This window comes from Hemiscyllium ocellatum, chromosome 44 (assembly GCF_020745735.1).
Source record: "Hemiscyllium ocellatum isolate sHemOce1 chromosome 44, sHemOce1.pat.X.cur, whole genome shotgun sequence".
In the NCBI taxonomy this organism is placed as follows: Eukaryota; Metazoa; Chordata; class Chondrichthyes; order Orectolobiformes; family Hemiscylliidae; genus Hemiscyllium; species Hemiscyllium ocellatum.
Window position 1 is genome coordinate 9,499,945 of NC_083444.1, and position 22,249 is coordinate 9,522,193.

General features: G+C 47.8%; 1 protein-coding gene across 2 annotated transcripts in view; it reads right to left on the reverse strand.

The window, feature by feature from the left end:
* The window catches only part of LOC132835291 (chloride channel protein ClC-Kb-like), an 83,241-nt gene extending 65,220 nt beyond the window's left edge, over positions 1 to 18,021 (reverse strand). For both annotated transcript variants that reach the window (XM_060854711.1, XM_060854710.1), the window contains exons 1-2: positions 17,725 to 18,021; positions 16,597 to 16,725 (exon numbers count right to left, since the gene is read on the reverse strand). In XM_060854711.1, coding sequence (XP_060710694.1) covers positions 16,597 to 16,725; positions 17,725 to 17,959 — 364 coding nt within the window. In that variant the 5' untranslated portion in view covers positions 17,960 to 18,021. The remainder of the gene's footprint in view (positions 1 to 16,596; positions 16,726 to 17,724) is intronic.
* Between the last annotated feature and the right edge of the window lie 4,228 nt (positions 18,022 to 22,249).

Sequence of the window (22,249 nt, forward strand, 5' to 3'; positions counted from 1 at the left end):
GGTTTCCTCCGGGTGCTCTGGTTTCCTCCCACAATCCAAAGATGCGCAGGTCAGGTGAATTGGCCATGCTAAATTGCCCACAGTGTTAGGTACATTAGTCAGGGGTAAGTGTAGGAGAATGGGTCTGGGTGAGTTACTCTTTGGAGGGTTGGTGTGGACTTGTTGGCTAAAGGACCTGTTTCCATACTGCAGGGGAATCTAATCTATCAATCGTGCCATATCATATTTCCCAATCCATAGTCATTGAGATTTTACTGAAGAGAAAGGGGTCCCTTGATCCATTGTGTTCACCGTTGGTCATCACACACCCATCTATTCGAATTCCATTTCCCAGCAGTTAGCCCATGGCCAAGTTTGCTATGGTGCTTATCCAAAAAGTTCTGAAACGTTTTGAGGATTTCTGCCTCACTCACTCTTTAGGTAGTGAGTGCTAGACAACACCACCACCCTCTGGGTGAGTGATGTTTTCTTAAAATCGCCTCTAAACCTCCTGTTCCTCCCCTTAAAGGGAGGAACCCTAGCCCTATCAGAATGTCAGTACAGACTCGATGGGCGGAGTGACCTCATTCTGCTCCTATATCTTACGGTATTAAAACAGGGTCTCCTTGCTACTGATCTCTATACTAAGGGGAAGTGTTTCTCCCTGTCTACCTTGTCCATGCCTCTCAGAACTTTATACATCATGTTGAGGTTGTACAGGACATTGGTGAGGCCTCTTTTGGAGTACTGTGCCCAGTTCTGGTCTCCCTGTTATTGGAAGGGTTAAAAGGAAAGAGTTCAGAAAAGATTTCCCAAATGTTGCCAGGAATGGAGGGTTTGAGTTATAAGGAGAGGCTGGATAGGCCGGGACTTTTTTCACTGGAGCATAGGAGGTTGAGGAGTGACCATACAGAGGTTTGTAAAATCATGAGAGGTATAGATAAGGGGGAGTTCAAAACTAGGGGGTATATTTTTAAAGTGAGAGGAGAAGGATTTAAAAGGGGCATGGGAGCAACATTTTTACGCAGAGAGTGGTTAGTGTGTGGAATGAACCACCAGAGAAAGTGGTGGATGTGGGTACAGTTACAGTGTTTAAAAGACTTGAGGATAGGTACATGAATAGGAGAGGTTTAGAGGGATATGGGCCACGTGCAGGCGGGTGGGACTAGTTTAGTTTGGGAACATGGTTGGTGTAGACTAGTAGGACCAAAATGTCTGTTTCTATGCTGTATGAATCTATGATGGATTACTGGGCTAATGGTCGGATACTTGGTAGTGTGGATGAGCAGAGGGATCTTGGTGTCCATGTACACAGATCTCTGAAAGTTGCCACCCAGGTAAATAGTGCTGTGAAGAAGGCATATGGCGTACTGGGCTTTATTGGTAGAGGAATTGAGTTCCGGAGTTCTGAGGTAATGTTGCAGTTGTATAAGACTCTGGTGCAGAGTATTGTGTGCAGTTTTGGTCGCCATACTATAGAAAGGATGTGGAGGCACTGGAACGGGTGCAGAGGAGGTTTACCAGGATGTTGCCTGGTATGGTAGGAAGATCGTATGACGAAAGGCTGAGGCACTTGGGGCTGTTCTCATTGGAGAAAAGAAGGTTTAGGGGAGATTTGGTAGAGGTGTACAAGATGATTAGGGGTTTAGATAGGGTTGACAGTGAGAACCTTTTTCCGCGTATGGAGTCAGCTGTTACTAGGGGACACAGCTTTAAATTAAGGGGATGGTATAGGACAGATGTTAGGGGTAGATTCTTTACTCAGCGGGTTGTGAGTTCATGGAATGCCCTGCCAGTATCAGTGGTGGACTGTCCCTCTTTATGGTCATTCAAGCGGGCATTGGATAAGCATATGGAGGTTATTGGGCTAGTGTAGGTTAGGTAGGCTCGGTCGGCACAACATCGAGGGCCAGAGGGCCTGTACTGTGCTGTATTTTTCTATGTTCTATGTTCTATGTTCTATGACTCCGTGACCTCAATAGATCCCTCTCAGCCTTCTCTTCTCTAAGGAAAACAACCACAGTCTACCTCGTCACTCTTCATAGCTGAATCACTCCACCCCAGCCTACATCCTGGTGAATCTCTTCTACACCCACTCTAATGCGATCACATCCTTCTTATAATGGGGTGACCAGAACTGCATATAGTACTCCAGCTGTGGCCTAACTAACAGCTCCATCATTACCTCATTGCTCTTGTCATAGAGTCATAGAGACGTGTAGCACAGAAACAAACCTTTCGGTCCAATCCATCCATGCTGACCAGATATACTAAATTAATCTACTCCCATTTGCCAGCATTTGACCCATATCTCTCTAAACCCTTCCCATTCATGTACCCATCCAGATGCCTTTTAAATGTTATAATTGCACCAGCCTCATTCATTTCCTCTGGCAGCTCAGTTCATACATGCATCACCTTCTGTGTAATAAAGTTGTCCCTTAGGTCCTTTATAAATCTATCCCCTCTCAACGAGTTTTGAGAAGATTTGTAGCTCAGGTTGAGGTTCTGGATGTAGGTTTGCTCACTGAGCTGGAAGGTTCATTTCCAGATGTTTCGTCACCCTACTAGGTAACATCTTCAGTGAGCCTCCAGGTTAAGCACTGCTGCTGATTCCTGCTTTCTATTTATATGTTTGGGTTTCTTTGGGTTGGTGATGTCATTTCCTGTGATGTCATTTCCTGTTCTTTTTCTCAAAGGGTGTTAAATGGAGTCTAACTCAATGTATTTGTTGATAGAGTTCTGGTTGGAATGCCATGCTTTTTGGAATTCTTGTGCGTGTCTCTTTTTGGCTTGTCCTAGGATAGATGTGTTGTCCCAGTCGAAGTGGTGTCCTTCCTTATCTGTATGTAAAGATACTAGTGAGAGAGGGTCATGTTGTTGTGTGGCTAGTTGATGTTCATGTATCCTGGTGGCTAGTTTTCTGCCTGTTTGTCCAACGTGGTGTTTGTTACAGTTCTTGCACGGTATTTTGTAAATGACATTAGTTTTGCTTGTTGTCTGTATAGGGTCTTTCAAGTTCATAAGCTGCTTTTAGTGTGTTGATGTGTTTGTGGCCTACCATGATGCCAAGGGGCCTGAGTGCAGAAATCATCAGCAGTGCTTCGCCTGGAGACCCACTGAAGATGTTACCTACTATGGTCACAAAATGTCTGGAAATGAATCTTCCAGCTCAGCGAGCAAACCTACACCCAGAACCTCTCACCTTAAAACCTACGCCCTTCAGTTTTGGACATCCATAAGCTGCGGAAAAGACCTTTACTATTCACCCTATCCGTGCCCCTCCTGATTTTATAAACCTCTGTGAGGTCACCCCTCATCACTCCAGGGAGAATAGCCCCAGCTTATTCAGCCTCTCCCTATAGCTCAAACCGTCCAAGCTCAGCAACATCCTCGTGAATCTCTTCAAGTTTAACAGCATCTTTCCTTTGGCAGGGAGACCAGAACTGAACGCAGTATTCCAAAAGTGGCCTCACCAATATCCTGTATAGCTGTAATTTGGCCTCCTAACTACTACACTCAATGTACTAACCAATAAAGGCAAACGCACCGAATGTATTCAATGCTTTGACTAATAAAGACAAGTATCCCTTACGCCGGCTTAACCACCTTAGCTATCAATTCGGTAAAGGTTGCCTAGCTAGCCTAGGGATTTCTGGGAAAGGGCAATGGATTTGTAACAGGACATCCCAAAATGCCTTGCAGCCAGTGACAGCCAATGTAATAATTTGGAAACGATGACAACCAATTTGTGCACAACAGGATCCTTAAACAGCGTGATAAAAATTGGCACTGTTATATCCCACAGTAATTAACAATTAACAATGCAACTTAAATCTGGCTCGCCTCAGTAATGACAACCTTCGTTAATTTTCAGAAAAATCTTGCTCAGTAACCTCCTTTCGGGAGGGCATCTCCCAACCTCACATGTGACCTCAAACTAACAACCACGCAGTTAGCTAATTGAAATAAGTTAACATGTTAACCAGTGCAAAGATAATTTCAAATTCCTTGCTAGAGCTGCCTACGTTAATCGAATTTAAACTTCCCCAGCCCCTTGGTGGGGATTGACCCTCAAGTCTCCAGAGAATTAGCATGGATTTGTAGCCTGCAGATCAAACCTTATAACAGAGGTAATTAGACACTCAACGGTAGATTTGTCCTTTCTCTCTGTCAATCTCTCTAACTACACTTTCTGATTTTAGAGGGCATTTCATAGTCTTCGTTATCTATCTGTTCTCTGACCCTGGCAAAAGCAAAGCTATTTACTCAATCTTTACAATAGTTAATTGGTCACTCTGGCCTTGTTTATCACACCAATCGCTGTAGTTATATATTAAGCAGGCGTGGTAGATTTTGTTCCAATCAGTCTCTCCTCCAAGGGAAATTAGAAAAAGACTTGCATTTATATAGCAACTTTTGACAGTTCATAAAACTTTAAGAAACCTTTGGAACATTATGATCATTCAACCCATCAAACTGAGCAGCTGAAAAGAAATAAATTTCGCTGTCCATTTGATCCCATCTTCGGGTCCATAGCCTTGCAGGCATCAGTGCTTCAGGTCAGATTCAGGTTCATTTATGATAAGTTTTGGGTGTCTGTAGCAAATTTCAGACAATCACCGGCCTCTGAGTTAGGTTTCTCCTCATGCCCAGCTACAGCACAAATCATGTTAAATTCATGCCCCCTGATAACTGACCTCTTTACAAGTGGAAATGATTCTTCCCAGGCCCTCATTCTATTATACACCCCAATTATTACACTCCTCAGCCTCCTCTGTTCTAACTTGAATCTATCCAATCTTTCCTCAACTCCTGCGCTTGACTTTCAAGCCCTGCTTGTAAATGTCCCCTGTACTCTGCCTAGAGGGCCCTCTAGTGGTGGAGCCCCTATCTGAGATCAGGGAGGCCTGGGGTCAAGTCCCACCTGCACCAGAGGTGTGTCATGACACCTCTGAGTAGGTTGGTTAGTTATTGACTTGTTCTACTGGTTTGCAAAAGAGTATGCCTCCAGGTCTCTCAGATTATACGGCCCAATTCGAATTATGCCCTCCATTTTATATTGCCTTGCCCTTTCTTCAGAACAAAATGTTTCACTGTTCACTTTGCTGCATTAAATTTTATCCAATATACTTGAACAATTCGACATGCTAAGGGGAAATGGGAGCATGATGATAACATCAGTGAATGAGTAATTCAAAAGCCCAGCTAATGTTGTGGGTTTAAATCCCACCGTCGCAACTGATGGAGTTTCAATCCAGTTAATACATCTAAAATTCAAAGCAACTTTCAGTGATGGTGATGATCAATTGTTGCAAAAGCCCCATCTGGCTCGCTAATGTACTCAGAGAAGGAAACTCGCCGTCCTTACCCAGCCTGGCCTACACGTGACTCCAGACCCACTGCAGTGGGGTTGACTCTTATTTGCCCCCTGGAATAATAGTAGCAAACCAGTCAGTTCAATGGCAATTAGAGATGGACAACAAATCCAGGACTTGCTCACATCACTCACACCCCCTAGAAAATGGGTGACACGGTGGTTAGCACTGCTGCCTCACAGCGCCAGGGACCCGGGTTCAATTCGCCGCCTCAGGCGACTGACTGTGTGGAGTTTGCACGTTCTCCCCGTGTCTGCGTGGGTTTCCTCCCACAGTCCAAAGATGTGCAGGTTAGGTGAATTGGCCATGCTAAATTGCCTGTAGTGTTAGGTGAGGGGTAAATGTAGAGGTATGGGTGGGTCGGTGTGGGCTTGTTGGGACGAAGGGCCTGTTTCCACACTGTAAGTAATCTAATCTAAAAAGATTGGAGATTTAAAAACACTGTTCTAGTGTCTCATCAAAACATTAGAAATGCTGGGCTCTTTACCAAATGGGAGCTCCACTATTTGCATCCTGGATATGGAGATGCCCAGTTAACTTGCCTGCTCTATGAAGGCCACCGATCTGAGTCAGTGGATCCTGGTAATCCACTATGGTGCTTTCACAAGATCTTCCAAATCTGCTGGCCAGAAGGCAGTCCAAGCAGCAGCGGCATCTCCCAAATCAACTATCATTTTCTTTATTCATTCATGAGATATGGGCATCACTGACTAGGCAGCATTTTCTGCCCATCCCTAATTGCCCAGAGGTCAGTTAAGAATCAACTGCATTGTGCAGTCACTTAGGCCAGACCAGGTAGAGATAGCAGTTTCCTTCCCCAGAGGACGTTTTTCCAACAATCAACAATGGCTTCCGTGGTCATCATTAGACTCTTAATTCCAGATATTTAAAAAGAAATTGAATTCAAATTCCACCCCCCCTCCGAGGAGGTTAAACAAACAGTCCTGCAGCAAACTCGTGAGTGATCCTTGCCAGAGACCACCAAGATGGAGAAGGTTCATTCAGGAAAGGGAGACCTCACTGGGAACGTACAGAGGTAAGGACTGGACATCAGAGGGAGTGCACACCCTCCGCCCACCTGAACCATCAAGCACCCTGAGTGTGCCAGTGTCTGGGTTCACCGGCCCAGCTCACTGGAATGGAATGGGAGCAAGTCATTTGTGAACATGAAAACCTTCCTGAAAGGAACAAGGTCCAATCCACTGAAGCCAATCGCAGATCAACTGTTCGTTTTAGCTTCGGATCACTGACTGGTTTGGATTTTCCATTAAAATTAAATACCGTTCTTTATCTGTGGACAGAGGTATTTCCAGTAAATTGATGTCTGAATTGTGATGCACAGGACGACACAGCCGGAGTAGGATGCCAACTAGCAAACAAACACTTGAAATGAGAGGCTTTAATCACTGATTAATGAATATTCACCGTGTCTATAGCTGAACAACAGCCATTGTGGGGGTAGCACGGGTGGCTCAATGGTTCGCACTGCTATCCCATAGCATCCGGCACCCGGGTTCAATCCCAGCCTTGGGAGATAGCCCTTTATCTGCATGGGTTTCCTCCATGGGTGCTCTGGTTTCCTCTCACAGTTCTCAGGGTGTGCAGGTTAGGTGGGTTGGTTGTGTTAAATTGCAAAAGTGCAGACTGTAGGTTAGAGTGGTGCTGGAAAAGCACAGTAGGTCTGTCAGCATCCGAACAGCAGGAAAATCGACGTTTTGGGCAAAAGGCCTTCATCAGGAATAGAGCTGATTGAAATATTCCTGATGAAGGGCTTTTGTCGATTTTCCTGCTCCTCGAATGGGTGGCACGGTGACACAGTGGTTAGCACTGCTGTCTCACAGCGCCTGAGACCCGGGTTCAATTCCTGACTCAGGCGACTGACTGTGTGGAGTTTGCACGTTTTCCCCGTGTCTGCGTGGGTTTCCTCCGGGTGCTCCGGTTTCCTCCCACAGTCCAAAGATGTGCGGGTCAGGTGAATTGGCCATGCTAAATTGCCCGTAGTGTTAGGTTAGGGGTATGGGTGGGTTGCGCTTCGGTGGGTCGGTGTGGACTTGTTGGGCCGAAGGGCCTGTTTCCACACTGTAAGTAATCTAATGAATGCTGCCAGACCTGCTGCGCTTTTCCAGCACCACTCTAATCTTGACTGTGTTAAATTGCCCACAGTGGGCTAGGTACAGGGGGTGGGATGCTCTGCAGAGGGTTGGTGCAGACTTGATGAGCCAGATGGCACTGTAGGGGTTCCATGGCTGTTTTGACTACATCTTGCCAAAGACTCTTGTGAATCTACCCTGTGCACCTTGTCACTGTTCCTTCTTTTCCTTGTTGTCACATTTTTTTGCAAGATGTAGCTGCGTTGAGAAAGTTTACAAAATAACAAATCGCCTAACCGCAATCTCAGAGTGGCTAAGGCTTCCTTTTTCGCAGTCCCAATCACAGGGCCCTAGCAACCTTTTGAACTCAAGATCGTATTAATTCTTGCAAACCTCAAGTTGCTTTTACTATCAGGCCGGCAACATGCAAACCAAGCCTTTCAGATCTCCAGGCTCTAACAGGAGTTAGGAATTTGATTGGAAATGAAACTGTGGGGATTGGCCTTTATAGATGGTAGTCAAGGCACTGAGTTGGATAATCAGACATAATCCTATTGAATGGTGGAGCTGGCTTTCAGGACCATATGCTCTACCCCTGCTTCGATGCTCAACACTGGTAACTTAACAACCTTCATAACAAGCAGCACCTTAACATACCAGCTCATTAATGTATAAAGTGTCAATGGGGGGGGGGGCACTTTGGGACAATTCTATTAATTTTAAAATAGTTATGGAAAAGAACAGAACTGATTAAAAAGTTGAAGTTCTAAATTAGAGTAAGGCTAATTTTGATGGTATTGGACAGGACCTTTCTAAATTTCATTGGGGGAGGCTATTCACAGGTAAAGGGATGATTGGGGAGTGGGAGGCTTTTAAAAGAGCATGGTGGCTCAGTGGTTAGCACTACTGCCTCACAGCACCAGGGTCCCAGGTTCAATTCCAGCCTTGGATGACTGTCTGTGTGGAGTTTGCACATTCTCTCCTCCCAAGGATGAGCAACTCAGGTGAATTGGCCGTGCTAGATTACCCGTAGTGCATCAGTCAGAGGGAAATGGGTCTGGGTGGGTTACTCTTTGGAGGGTCGGTGTGGACTGGTTGGGCCTGTTTCCACACTGTAGGGAATCTAATGTAATACCTATAACATAATTCAGCCAACATCCATTCCCCCCCTCCATACAACCAACCTTTCTTCGACACGATACCCTTTACGTACATAAACACGCACGTGGCCCAATTAATTGGGAGCAAGGGTAGGCCATTTGGCCCGTTAAGCTTGCTTACTTTTCAGTAAAGTCCTGGATGCTCTGTCTTAACACTACTTTCTCCCCATAACCCTTGACCCTCTTGTCGGTCAAGAACTTATTGACATCTGCCTTAAAAATACTGCGTCCTGTCTCCACCGCTCTCTGGGGAAGACAGTTCCAAAGGTTCACAGCCATGATCTTGTTGAATAGCAAAGCATTCTTGAGGGACTAAATGGCCTACCCCTGACTCCTATTTCTTGTCTACTTATATTCAAACCTTTCCTGACAAGATAACCATTCCCATCCCAGGATCTGTTGCATGAACATTCTCTGAACTGTATTTAATATAAATTATTCCTTTCTTAATTGAGGAGACCAAAATTGCATAGAGTACTTTACATGTGGTCTCACCAATGTCCTGTATGGCCATAGCAAAACATCTCTGCATTTATATTGCGTCCCCCTTGCAGTAATCGACAATATTCCAGGAACACACATGCAGGAATAGCTCCCTAAGGTTGCTCTGCCACTCAGTAAGATCATGGCTGATCTGTGGCCTAGCTCTAACTGCCTGCCTTGGGTCCTTAGCCCTTGCTTAATAAAAATGTCTATCTCGGATTTAAATTCAAGAAATGAATTAGCATCGACTGCCATTTGAGGAAGAGACTTCTCAACTTATACCACCCTTTGTGTGTTGAAGTGTTTTCTCACATCCCTCCTGAATGTTCTGGCCCTAATTCTTAGACCATGTCTCCTGGTTCTAGAATCTTAAATCAGTGCAAATAGTTTACCTTTTCTATGTCAAAAAGTGTGCAGCTGGAAAAGCACAGCCAGTCAGGCAGCATCTGAGGAGCAGGAGAGTCAACGTTTCGAGCAGATCACAATAGCAAGGTAACCTTGCAAGGTGGGTCACACTGGTTCTGCTGGCAGTCACCATGAGAGCTTTTGCAGGGCTCCCAAGGGTCCTCTGTGTTCTTCCTGTGATGTGGGCATCATTGACATGATTCCTGATGAAGAGCTTTTGCCCGAAACATCGACCCTCCTGCTCCTTGGATGCTGCCTTACCGGCTGTGCTTTTCCAGTGTCACACTTTTTGACTCTGATCTCCAACATCTGCAGTCCTCACTTTCTCCATGGTCTTTGCCTGTTAATACCCTGATACCCTCCGAAGAGTAACCCACCCAGACCCATTCCCCTACCCTATATATATAGTAGCACCTTGACATATGAACCACCCCGTTCATGAACAAACAAGTTTACAAGTAGGATTGTACGTAAAATTTTGCTTCAATGTACGTATGAAATTCAAGGTACGAACGAAGGTATGAACGCAAAAAGCCCGTGTGCAACCACATGGTTTCATTGTTCTGCTTTGATACGCGCTTGTTGAACGCAAAAGCTCTCAGGCCCCGCGTGATCTCATTCAGTCCGTCTTTGGCGCGTGCGCTGTGAACAGCCGTCCAAGCATTCTTACGCTATCCGAACAATGGGAAAAATTGATTCAGTTCGGGAACTTTTCGGTTCACGAACCGGGTCCCGGAACGGCTTAAGTTTGTAAGTCGAGGCGCTACTGTACCTCTAACTAATGGACCTAACACTATCGGCAATTTAGCATGGCCAATTCACTTGGCCAGCTCAACTTTGGATTGTGGGAAGAAACCAGAGCACCCGGAGGAAACCCATGCTGACACGGGGAGAGTGTACAAACTCCACATAGACAGTCACCCGAGGCTAGAATCGAACCCGGGTCCCTGAGGCAACAGTGCTAACCACTGAGCCAGCATGCTGCCCCAAAACCCCTTTAGATTTGCAGGCCAGCATTCCATTAGCCCTCTTGACTGTTTTCTGTGCCTGTTTCATGGCATTTTAGAGTTAGGCACCTGAACCCTCCAAATCTCACTGGACACCCTGTGTATTTGATGCAGTATCTTCGAAGGAATACCCTGATCGTTCCTCCCTTGGTCTGAAATGAATGATCTTGCGCCTGCTTGCATTAACAACCATCTGCCATAGCTCTGCCCATTCACCTAATCACATCAATATTTTGATGGAATTTTATGCTGCTGCCAATACTGTGTGCAATGCCCAGTTAATGCCACCTGCAAACTCAACAACCATACATTTGGTCCCTCCATCCAAATGATTAGTATAGTTCGCAAATATCATATTAGGTATAATCATACTGACCTGAAAATTACTTATCTATGCATCTTCACTGCTTCCTGTTCACCCAACCAATCCTTTGCTCATGCTAATACGTTACCCCCGACACTATGAGCTCTTATTCTGTGCAGTCACTACACTCACTTGTCTTGGGTTTAAGTCATTCATAAGAATCATAGAGTCCCTACACTGTAAAGCATGCCATTCGGTCCATTGGGTCTGCACCGACCCTCCAAAGAGCACCCCACCCAGACCCTACCCGTGCATTTCCCATGGCCAATCCACCCTAACCTGCAGATCTTTGGACTGTGGGAGGAACCCGGAGCACCCAAAGGAAACTATGCAGACGACGGGGAGAACGTGCAAACCCCATGCAGTCATTCGCTTGCGTGAAACAGGAGCCAGAGCAAAGCACGATGGCTATAGCACTTATGGAATCAGTCCCTTATTTGGAAAAGAAGGAAGGGTAACATTCCAGGCTGTTGGGATTGCTCCAATTAACAAGATGGATTTACAGATAGTGAGTTGGCATCTTCTGTGGCATGCCTCTCAGAGTGAAACCAGTCTCCTGCAACTGTCTTCACAGTTAAGGGTCTATTTATTCTATTCCAAAATCCATCGATAAGCCATGGTTGTAACAAGAGGTGTTCAGGAATGAAGGTAGAGACTGTCGACAACTTGACCTGAAGGACACCTGATGGGTTTTTACAGTAATTGACAATACTGTTATGATCACCATGACTGAGAAACCAGATTTCATTCACTGAATTTAAATTCCACATGGCTGCTGTGGTGTATTGGGAGCTGAAACTGCTTTAACAGTGGCCAATATGATGTTACCAATATGCCAACAACTACTGATCAATTGCCAACTGCACTCCTGCGTTCTGACCTTTCGAGGTGGGCAGTGGCTTGGACCTGCCATTAACTCTTTGATAATATCTGAAACCTTCTGCTTGTGTTTTTGCCTCCCCATGTTCTCAGGAGAGAGTCCAAGACATTTGTTAATGGTATATTGACCAATGGTTAATTAGATTAGATTACTTACAGTGTGGAAACAGGCCCTTCGGCCCAACAATTCCACACCGACCCGCCGAAGCGCAGCCCACTCATACCCCTACATTTACCCCTTACCTAACACTACGGGCAATTTAGCATGGCCAATTCACCTGACCCGCACATCTTTGGATTGTGGGAGGAAACCGGAGCACCCGGAGGAAACCCACGCAGACACAGGGAGAACGTGCAAACTCCACACAGTCAGTCGCCTGAGGCGGGAAATGAACCCGGGTCTCTGGCGCTGTGAGGCAGCAGTGCTAACCACTGTGCCACCCATGTAGAATATGATTAGATTAGTTTCCCTACAGTGTGGAAACAGGCCCTTTGGCCCAACTAGTCCACACCGACCCTCCGAAGAGTAACCCACCCAGACCCGGTTCCCTCTGACTAATTGACCTAACACCATGTTAGGCAATTAGCATGGCCAATTCACCTGACCTGCACATCTTTGGACTGTGGGAGGAAACCGGAGCACCTGGAGGAAACCCACGCAGACACGGGGAGAACGTACAAACTCCACACAGTCAGTCGCCTGAGTCAGGAATTGAACCCAGGTCCCTGGCGCTGTGAGGCAACAGTGCTAACCACTGTGCCACCGTGCCTAAATCCTGAGGAGAAAATGAGAACTGCAGATGCTGGAGATCATGTGTTGCTGGAAAAGTGCAGCAGGTCAGGCAGCATCCAAGGAGCAGGAGAATCGACATTTCGGGCATTCCTGAAGAAGGGCTCATGCCCGAAACGTCAATTCTCCTGCTCCTTGGATGCTGCCTGACCTGCTGTGCTTTTCCAGCAACACATTTTTCAGTCAGTAATCTTGAGGCCCAAGTTAAAACTCTGAAGAATATTAGGGATGGAAATCTGCCGTCCTTATCTGACCTGGCCCATATGTACCTCAACAATGAGGTTGACTTCAACTGCCCTCTAAAGTGAACCCTCAGCTCAAGGGGCAATTAAGGATGGGCAACAAACGCTGGTCCAGGTCAGTGATGGGTGGAAATGAGGACTGCAGATGCGAGAGATTAGAGTTGAGAGTATGGTGCTGGAAAAGCACAGCAGGTCAGACAGCATCCGAGGAGCAGGAGGATTGATGTTTCGGGCAAAACCCTTTCATCAGGAATCATGCCCACATCACATGAAGGAACCGTGGAAACCCTGCAAAAGCTCTCAGCAGAACCACATTGCAAGGTTATCTTGCTAGTGTGATCTGCCCCTCAGATTACCCAATGGAGATCCACCAAGGTAAGTAGGAAATCCTTTTACAGGAAGTGGGCCAATATTTGTTGCCCTCCCAAATCACAGAGTGGCTCACCACGCCATTTACCAGCCTACCCATTTGCTGTGGGTCTGAAGTCACATGTAGGCAAAATCAGGGAAGGACAGCAGAATTCTTTCTCTAAAGGGCATTAGTGAATCAGATAGATTTTAAACAAGAAATGTTGACACAGCCATTGAGATCTGCAGCATGGAAACAGGCCCTTCGGCCCAACTTATCCATGTTGCCCAGTTTTCACAATTAACTAGTCCCATTTGCCTATGTTTGGTCCATATCCCTCCATACCTTTCCCATCCATGTATCTATCCAAATGTTTCTTAAACACTGATTATTATACTTGTCTCCACCAGGGCACTCACCACCCTCTGTGCGGTGGTTGTCTTGATGGTCATCCTGCTGACCATTACCGAGACTAGCTACACACAATTCCCAGATGCACTCATTGAACTGAAGTTTCACCCGCTGCCAAATATTAACCGTCACATTGCTATGGGACTGGAGTGACACCTTGGTCAGACCAGGTAAGGACAACAGATTTCTGTCCCGAAAGGACATTAGTGAACTATATGATTTTTGTTTAATGACTGTTGGATTTTATGAAATGCATTTAAATTTCACTGGCTGCTGTGTTGGGGTTTTTTTAGATTAGATTTTTTTTAGATTAGACTTACAGTGTGGAAACAGGCCCTTCGGCCCAACAAGTCCACACCGACCCGCCGAAGCGAAACCCACCCATACCCCTACATTTACCCCTTACCTACCACTACGGGCAATTTAGCATGGCCAATTCACCTGACCCGCACATTTTTGGAGTGTGGGAGGAAACCGGAGCACCCGGAGGAAACCCACGCAGACACGGGGAGAACGTGCAAACTCCACACAGTCAGTCGCCTGAGTCGGGAATTGAACCCGGGTCTCAGGCGCTGTGAGGCAGCAGCGCTAACCACTGTGCCACCGTGCCGCCCAGTTATGAACTTACATCCCCAGAATATTAGCCTAGACCTGTGGATTATTAACCCAGTGACCCTCTCACTACACCACTGTCTCCCTCAAATTAAACTGTATAATTATAGAGGACTAACTGTTACTATCTCTAAGCGCCATTGGAGTTTTGTGGTCATATCTGAGCACCATGGGTTAGGAAGAATGACAAGCCTTTGGTGGTGGTGGGGGTGGTGGTGGTGGGGGTGGTGGTGGTGGTGGTGGTGGTGGGGGTGGTGGGGGTGGTGGTGGTGGTGGTGGTGGTGGTGGTGGTGGTGGTGGTGGTGGTGGTGGTGGTGGGGGGGGTGGTGGTGGTGGTGGTGGTGGTGGTGGGGGGGGTGGTGGTGGTGGTGGTGGTGGTGGTGGTGGGGGGGGTGGTGGTGGGGGGGGTGGTGGTGGTGATGGGGGGGGGTGGTGGGGGTGGTGGTGGTGGGGGTGGTGGTGGTGGTGGTGGTGGTGGGGGTGGTGGTGGTGGGGGTGGTGGGGGTTGTGGGGGTGGTGGTGGTGGTGGTGGTGGTGGGGGGGGGGGTGGGGGGGGTGGTGGGGGGGTGGGTTGGGGGTGGGGGGGTGGTGGTGGGGGGGTGGTGGTGGTGATGGGGGGGTGGTGGTGGTGGTGGTGGGGGTGGTGGTGGTGGTGGTGGTGGTGGGGGGGTGGTGGTGGTGGGGGGTGGTGGTGGGGGGGGGTGGTGGTGGTGGGGGGGGGTGGTGGTGGGGGGGGGTGGTGGTGATGGGGGGGTGGTGGTGGTGGTGGTGGTGGTGGAGAGGGTGGTGGTGGGGATGTGGGTGGTGGTGGTGGTGGTGGTGGGGGGGGTGGGTGGGGGGGGGGTGGTGGTGGTGGGGGGGGGGGGTGGGGGGTGTGTTGGTGGGGGTGGGGGGGTTGGTGGTGGGGGGGGGGTTTGTGGTGGTGGTGGTGTGGTTGGTGGTGGTGGTGGGGGTGGTGGTGGTGGTGGTGGTGGTGGTGGTGGTGGTGGGGGTGGTGGTGGGGGTGGGGGTGGTGGTGGGGGTGGGGGTGGTGGTGGTGGTGGTGGGGGTGGTGGGGGTGGGGGTGGTGGTGGTGGGGGTGGTGGTGGTGGTGGTGGTGGTGGGGGGGGTGGTGGTGGTGGTGGTGGTGGTGGTGGGGGGGGTGCTGACAGGTACCATTAATGAGGGACTTTGACTATTTGGAGAAACACCAAAAGTTGAGTTTTGGCAGGACCCTGAACAGTATGGATGTAAAGAGGGATCTTGACTTTCAAGACCATACCACCCTGAAAGTGGCCACGCAGGTATCTTTACCACAGGGTGCTAAAGAAGGCCTTTGACATACTTGCACTTATTGATCAGAGAATTGAGTACAAGAGTCAGGATGTCATGTTGTACCTTTATAAGACTTCAGTTCAGCCACACTTGCGTTCAATTCTGGTCGCCACATTACTGGAAAGATGCAGAGGCTTTGGGATAGGTGCAGAAGAGGATGTGGTCTAGATTAGAGGGTATGAGCTATAAGGAGAGGCTAGAAAAACTCAGGTTGTTTTCTCTGGAGCAGCTGAGGGGAGGCTTGATAGAAATCCATAAAATTAAGAGAGGAACAGATAGGGTTGACAGTCAGAATCTTTTTCCTGGAGTTGAAATGTCTAATACCAGGGGGGATGCATTTAAGGTGAGAAGGGGAAAGCTCAAAGGAGATGTGTGGGGGCAGGTTGTTTTATACAGAGGGAGGTAGGGGTCTGGAACACATTGCGGGGGTGCTGGTGGAGAAGGATATGATAGGGACATTTATGGGGCTTTTAGATAAACACATGAACATGCAAGACATGGAGGCATATGGACCAAGGACAGGCAGAAGGGATTACTTTCATTTGGTACATGGTTGGACGTGGAGGGGAGGGGATCTTCCTATGCTTTATTGTTCCACGCTTTTCCTGCAACAGGGAAAACCAATGGGTGATTTAACTGAGGCCTTAAAAATTGTGAGGGCTTTTGATAGAATAACCAAGGAGAGATTGTTTCCACTTGCAAGGGGATCAGTAACCATAGGGACAGAGTTTCCAATCAGTGGCAAGTAAGCCAGACTCGAGATAAGGCCAATTTCTTTTCTTTTTGAATAGTGGTGAGTGGTTGTGATCTAGAATGCACTGCCTGAAAGGCCAGTGGGTGCAGATTCAATAGGAACTTTCAGAAGGGGAACCAGAGAAATCAATAAAAAAAGGAAAATATTACTCTGAGGTTCTGGGGAAACAACAAAGGGAGAGGGATCGACTGATGAGCTCTGAGCTGGTACAAGTTGGCTGGGCTGAATGGCTTCCGTCTATGCTGTGTGCCTCAATGGTAGAATTAAAATACCTTTTCCCTGACATGAATTTTCAAGCTAGTATTTCCAAGCTGTTGCTATACGACAGGAAGTAAAGACTTCGAGGCAATTTCTCACCCAGCAGAAAATCCTTTGTTACCTCTCTGAAATTTTGAAGTGATCACGTCCAGGCTGAAGCTAATGGTGGCCATGAACATACCCAGCAGGAAAAGAAAAATCCAATCCTCTCCGAATTTCAGGATCTGCTTCCGTACCGACAGTATGAACGCTGTAATGGAACAGGACACATCAAGGCCAGGATCAGCTCCCAGACCATTATCAAACTCTTGTCAATTGAAATGCTGCATTGAGCAATGCTTGGACCATTCACTGCGGGGCAGTAGGATTGGATTGAGATTGAAACAGGGCCATGGAGAGAGAGAGTGGAGCAGTTATGAGGAGAGAGAAGAGCTGTGGGATTGGTTTGGGAGTGATACAGGGCTACACGGCTACAGGGAGGGAGCAGGGCAGTGGTGTTAGTTTGGGGATTGTTACAGGGCTATGGGAAGAAAGCGGGACAGTAGGATTAGTTTGGGGATTGATACAGGACTGTGGGGAGAGAGGGGGGAATGGGATTAGTTTGGGGACTGATACAGGGCTATGGGGAGAATGTGGGGCAGTGGGATTAGTTTGGGGATTGATACAGGGCTATGGCGAAAGGAGGGCAGTGTGTTTAGTTTGGAGATTGATGCAGGACTATGGAGAAAGCAGGGCAGAGGGATTAGTTTGGGAATTGATTTAGAGCTATGGGGAGAGAGCGGGACAGTGGGATTAGTTTGGGGATTGATACAGGGCTATGGGGAGAGAGCGGGACAGTGGGATTAGTTTGGGGATTGATACAGGGCTATGGGGAGAAAATGGGGAAGTTGGATGGGTTTGGGGATTGATACAGGGCTATGGAGAAAGCAGGGCAGTGGGTTTAGTTTGGGGATTGATATGGAGCTACGGGGAGAGAGCAGGACAGTGGGATTACTTTGGGGATTGATACAGGATCATGGGGAAAGAAAGGGAAGTGGGTTTGGTTTGGGGATTGATACAGGGCTATGTGGAGGGAACGGGGCAGTGGGATTGGTTTGGGAATTGATACAGGGCTATGGAGAAAGAAGGGCAGTGGGATTGATTCTGGACTTTGCAAGTAACGGCGCGGGGATGACTGGCTGAATGGCCACTCTCCGTGCTTTGACATCTGACACTGTTCGCCTGACCAATGCCTCACGGTTCAACTTACGTTTCAAGATCTTGAGTATCCTCTGCACCGCCTTTCTGGTCGCGCTCTGCCCCTCGTCAGCTGATAGGTAGCGTTTGTAGGAACCATGGCTCTCCTCAGCGCCCTCCTGCTCCAAATTCTCGCCCTCCCTCTCCGTCCCCCCGGCCTGGGACTGGTTGTCGAGCTCCACCGTCTCGATCTGCGCCTCATCCTTATCCAGGTCGTTCTTCTCCGAATAGGGAGGCATCGCCAGCATGAAACCTCCGGTCTTGGAGTACACTCCTGACCGTGACTGACCTGGGGCCTGGAATCCTCTGAGTGTCTTTGCAGCAGGAGGGTGTAATGGCTGATCCCTTTTTTTTAATATAACCCGGCCTCGGTAATCAAACTCTAGATCAAACCAGCCCATTCTGACCTCCTTGCCTCACTCGATTGGTTACTTTTTTTTTCAAGAAGTTGCTGCAAGGACTCTGTGTCTGTGTGTGTTTTTATCACAAAGAGTCAGTCCGATTACAAAGTGCTTCAGCGCAAAAGTTGGAATGAGTCAGGAGTCACTGCTGAATATTAACCTCGTGCCTGAGCTCTTCTGATTTCTTTCATTTTGCCTGGCCTTATAAAGGGCCCTCCACTGTGATAATCCTACACAGCAGCAGCTGGCATTATGATGGGGGAACAGTTGATCCTCCTCAGAGTTGGTGACGTGATAGTCGATGTCCCTAACCATCCCCCCCACCGTGGTGCCCAGTGACATAGCGCAGGCTTCCCTCTTCCCCCATGTCGCTAGGCCACCTCCGTCTGTATGGAATCAAGTAGTCTGTGGTAACGCCACACCTTTCGATGCTACGTGCCCTCCCCCACCCCAGCCTGCACCCTGCTCCTCCTGCGGGTACCCCGCGACCAAGGAACGTCTCGCTGAGGGAGGTTCACATGCAGCTCAAAGAGGGTTTATTTTTGGGAAGGAGTGTTGTGTTTAAGGGGGCAAATGTTGGCCTAGGAACCCTGGGTGAAGCCCTTCTCTGGAAATGTTCTTACAAATCGACACGCAATGTGGAGCTTCCTTGATACGACCATGGAGGCTAGGCGGAGGGAGGTGGGTACTGCAGATGCTGGAGATTAGAGGCAAAATTAGAGTGGTGCTGGAAAAGCACAGCAGGTCAGGCAGCCCTCCTGATGAAGGGCTTTTGCCCGAAACGTTGATTTTCCTGCTCCTCAGATGCTGCCTGACCTGCTGTGCTTTTCCAGCACCACTCTAATCTTACTACTGAGACTGTTAGCTTAGAAGCAGAGGGTCACAGTCTAAGGATGAGGGGTGACCTTATAGAGGTTTATAAAATCATGAGAGGAAAAGATAAAGTGAATGGCAGGTGTCTTTCCCTAGGCTGAGGGATTCACGACTAGGGAGCATTTTTTCAAGGTGAGAGGAGGAAGATTTTAAAAAGACTTGAGGAGCATTTTTCTTTGGAGTGGTTCGCGTCTGGAATGAACTTCCAGAGGGAGTTGAGGATGCGGGTACGGTTATAATGTTTAAAAGACATTTGGATGAGCACGTAAGAAATTCTTGGAGGGATAGGGACCAAATACGAACAGGTGGGACTAGCTTAGTTTGGGATTATGGTCAGCACGAATTGGTTGGGCCGAAGGGTCTGATTCCCTGCTGTACGATACAGGACAGGCTAATTAGGACTGCAACAAGGAGAAATGTCTTGACCCAGAGAGTGGGGAGCCTGTGGAATTCTCTGCCATGGAAAGTAGTTGAGACCAAAACATTGAATGTTTTCAATAAGGAGTTAGATTCCGTTCTTGGGGCTAAACAGATTAAATGGGGAAGAAAGTAGGAATAGGGGACTGAGTTGGATGATCAGCCATGATCATGTTGAATAGAGAAGCAGGTTCAAAGGACTGAATGGCTTACTCCTGCTCCTATTTTCTATATATATATATGTTTCTTTCTATATGCCTCTTTCTGGAATAGACTTGAACTCACAATAGTCATTGGGTGAGAGGTGAGAGAGCTCCACACCAAGGCCAGCACAAAACCTCCCAATATTGAAACATGCATTTTATAAAAGATTTACTGAATCTTCTCAGATGTTCACCAGCAGTCAAGATTTGGTAATAAGTACCAACCATTTGCCCTCCCTTGACTTGGATGTTTTGACTTGACAATCTCCAACCTTCTGGACTCAGCCTTGACTTCAATAGTTAAAACTCACACAATAACAGGTTTATTTGGAAGTACTAACGTTTGGAACTCCAGGAGTGGCGCTCCGAAAGCTAGTGCTTCCAAGTAAACCTGTTGCTGTGTTTCTGTGCTGTACATCATTGGGGCGGCACGGTGGCTCAGTGGTTAGCACTGTTGCCTGACAGCACCAGGGTCCCAGGTTTGATTTCCGCCTTAGGTGACTGACTGTGTGGAGTTTGCACATTCTCCCCGCGTCTGAGTGGATTTTCTCCGGTTGCTCCGGTTTCCTCCCACAGTCCAAAGGTGTGCAGGTCAGGTGAATTGGCCATGCCAAATTGCCCGTAATGTTAGGTGCATAAGTCAGAGGGAAACGGGTCTGGGTGGTTTACTCTTCGGAGGGTCGGTGTGGACTTGTTGGGCCGAAGGGCCTGATTCCACACTGTAGGGAATCTAATCTAATCTCTATGACTCTACGTTGGTCTGTAACCTAGTGTTGTGTGATTTATAATTTAGTCCAACACTGGCACCTCCAAGTCTTGACTACAGTACTTTGACATTAAAGCCTCTCCCTCTCTTTGTTTCTTTTTCACTACATCAGGATTGTTATAAACTATGTTTTCTTGAGCCCTTTATTTCAGGTGGTGTGGTAGCAATGTCACTGGATTAGTAATCCAAGAATAATAGTTGTCAAGGGATACAGGTTCAAACCCTACCGTGACAGTTATTGGAATGAATGAATTAATCTGGGACAGAAAGCTAGCCTCAGTGACTATCAACTGCTGCAAAAAGCCCACTTGGCTCATCCATGCGCTTTTGGGAAGGAAATCTGCCCTCCTTACACAGGTTGAGATTCGAAACCCTGAGCCATGTGGTTGACTTTCAACTCCCTCTTAAATGGCCAAGGGAGCTCAAAGGCAATTTGAGACAGCAACAAATGTTAGCCTTGCCAGTGATACCCAAATCCTGTAAAAGAATTCAGTGAAGAGTTATTGACCTGAAACCGAAATCCTGTTTTTCTCTCGGCAGAAGTTACTTGACCTATTGAGTGTTTCCAACGCTCTCTGCTTTAATTCCTAACCTGTCTTCTGACCTAAGATGGTCATATACCCAAATGCACAAAAACATACACAAGCACACAGACACACGCACACATGCATTTCCCATTGGTTGCACTGGTGATCCGGGTCAAAGCCTTGGCTGATCTGCTTTCCCTTTCTCTGGAACCAGGCCAGGCCAGTGTACCTCAGTATCCCTGTATGTTTGAGTTGGGGGAGTGTGGGGAGAGAGCAATAGAGAGAGAGATATGGAGCCACAGCAAATAGCTTGATCCTTAAAACAGGGAAACAATTTAGAAACTGGAGAGATTTCTGTGGCGGTTTGACAAGGGTGCATTTTGGCCAACAAACAGCCTACTTAATTCCGAATTTATTACACCTGGGAAAATTGAAAAGAAGATTAAGAGCCTGGAGAATTTGCGTGAGCAAACTCCAGCCGTTTAATCTTCGAATTCCTGGCTGCAACGTGCCTGTAAAGTCAGTGTGCTTGTAGTACTCCGCTCCTCTCCACTTGCCTGGGAACTGTGGCTTGCTAGTGTCACTTACCACCTTATTCAAACAGAACTTGTCCTAGCTCTGAGGCTTGGCAACTGAGCGTTCAAACCTCCTGACCAAAGAGGGGATGAGCAGGGCTGGAACTGTACTGCTTGCAGATTGGCCATCAGCCGTGCCTCAGTTTGAGAGTGACACCCACTTGGGCTCTGTTGAGGGTCTTCAAGTGACAGGACAGGCCTGTGAGTCTTTGGGCTGTGGGATCGAGACCGCAGGATTATCTTTACTCCCCTGCTGCCGCTCTGCCTCATCGTCGAAGATTTTCGGACTCAAAGCGTGAAGCAGCTTGATAAACAACTTGGCACCATTTTGTACCATTTGTTGTCAACTGCACCCAGTCATCAATGTCAATGATGTCACACGGGGAGGACAGCCTCAGTGTAATCTATAAAGAGTCAAGATTAGAGTGGTGCTGGAAAAGCACAGCAGGTCAGGCAGCATCGGAGGAGCAGGAAAATCGACGTTTCGGGCAAAAGCCCTTCATTCAGCCCGAAACATCGATTCTCCTGCTCCTCCAATGCTGCCTGACCTGCTGTGCTTTTCCAGCACCGCTCTAATCTTGACTCTAATCCCCAGCATCTGCAGTACCCACTTCTGCCCAGTAGTGGGCGGCACAGTGGCTAGCACTGCTACCTCACAGTGCCAGAGACCTGGGTTCAGTTCCCGCCTCAGGCAACTCTCTGTGTGGAGGTTGCATGCTCTCCCCGTGTCTGCGTGGGTTTCCTCCAGGTGCTCCGGTTTCCTCCCACAGTCCAAA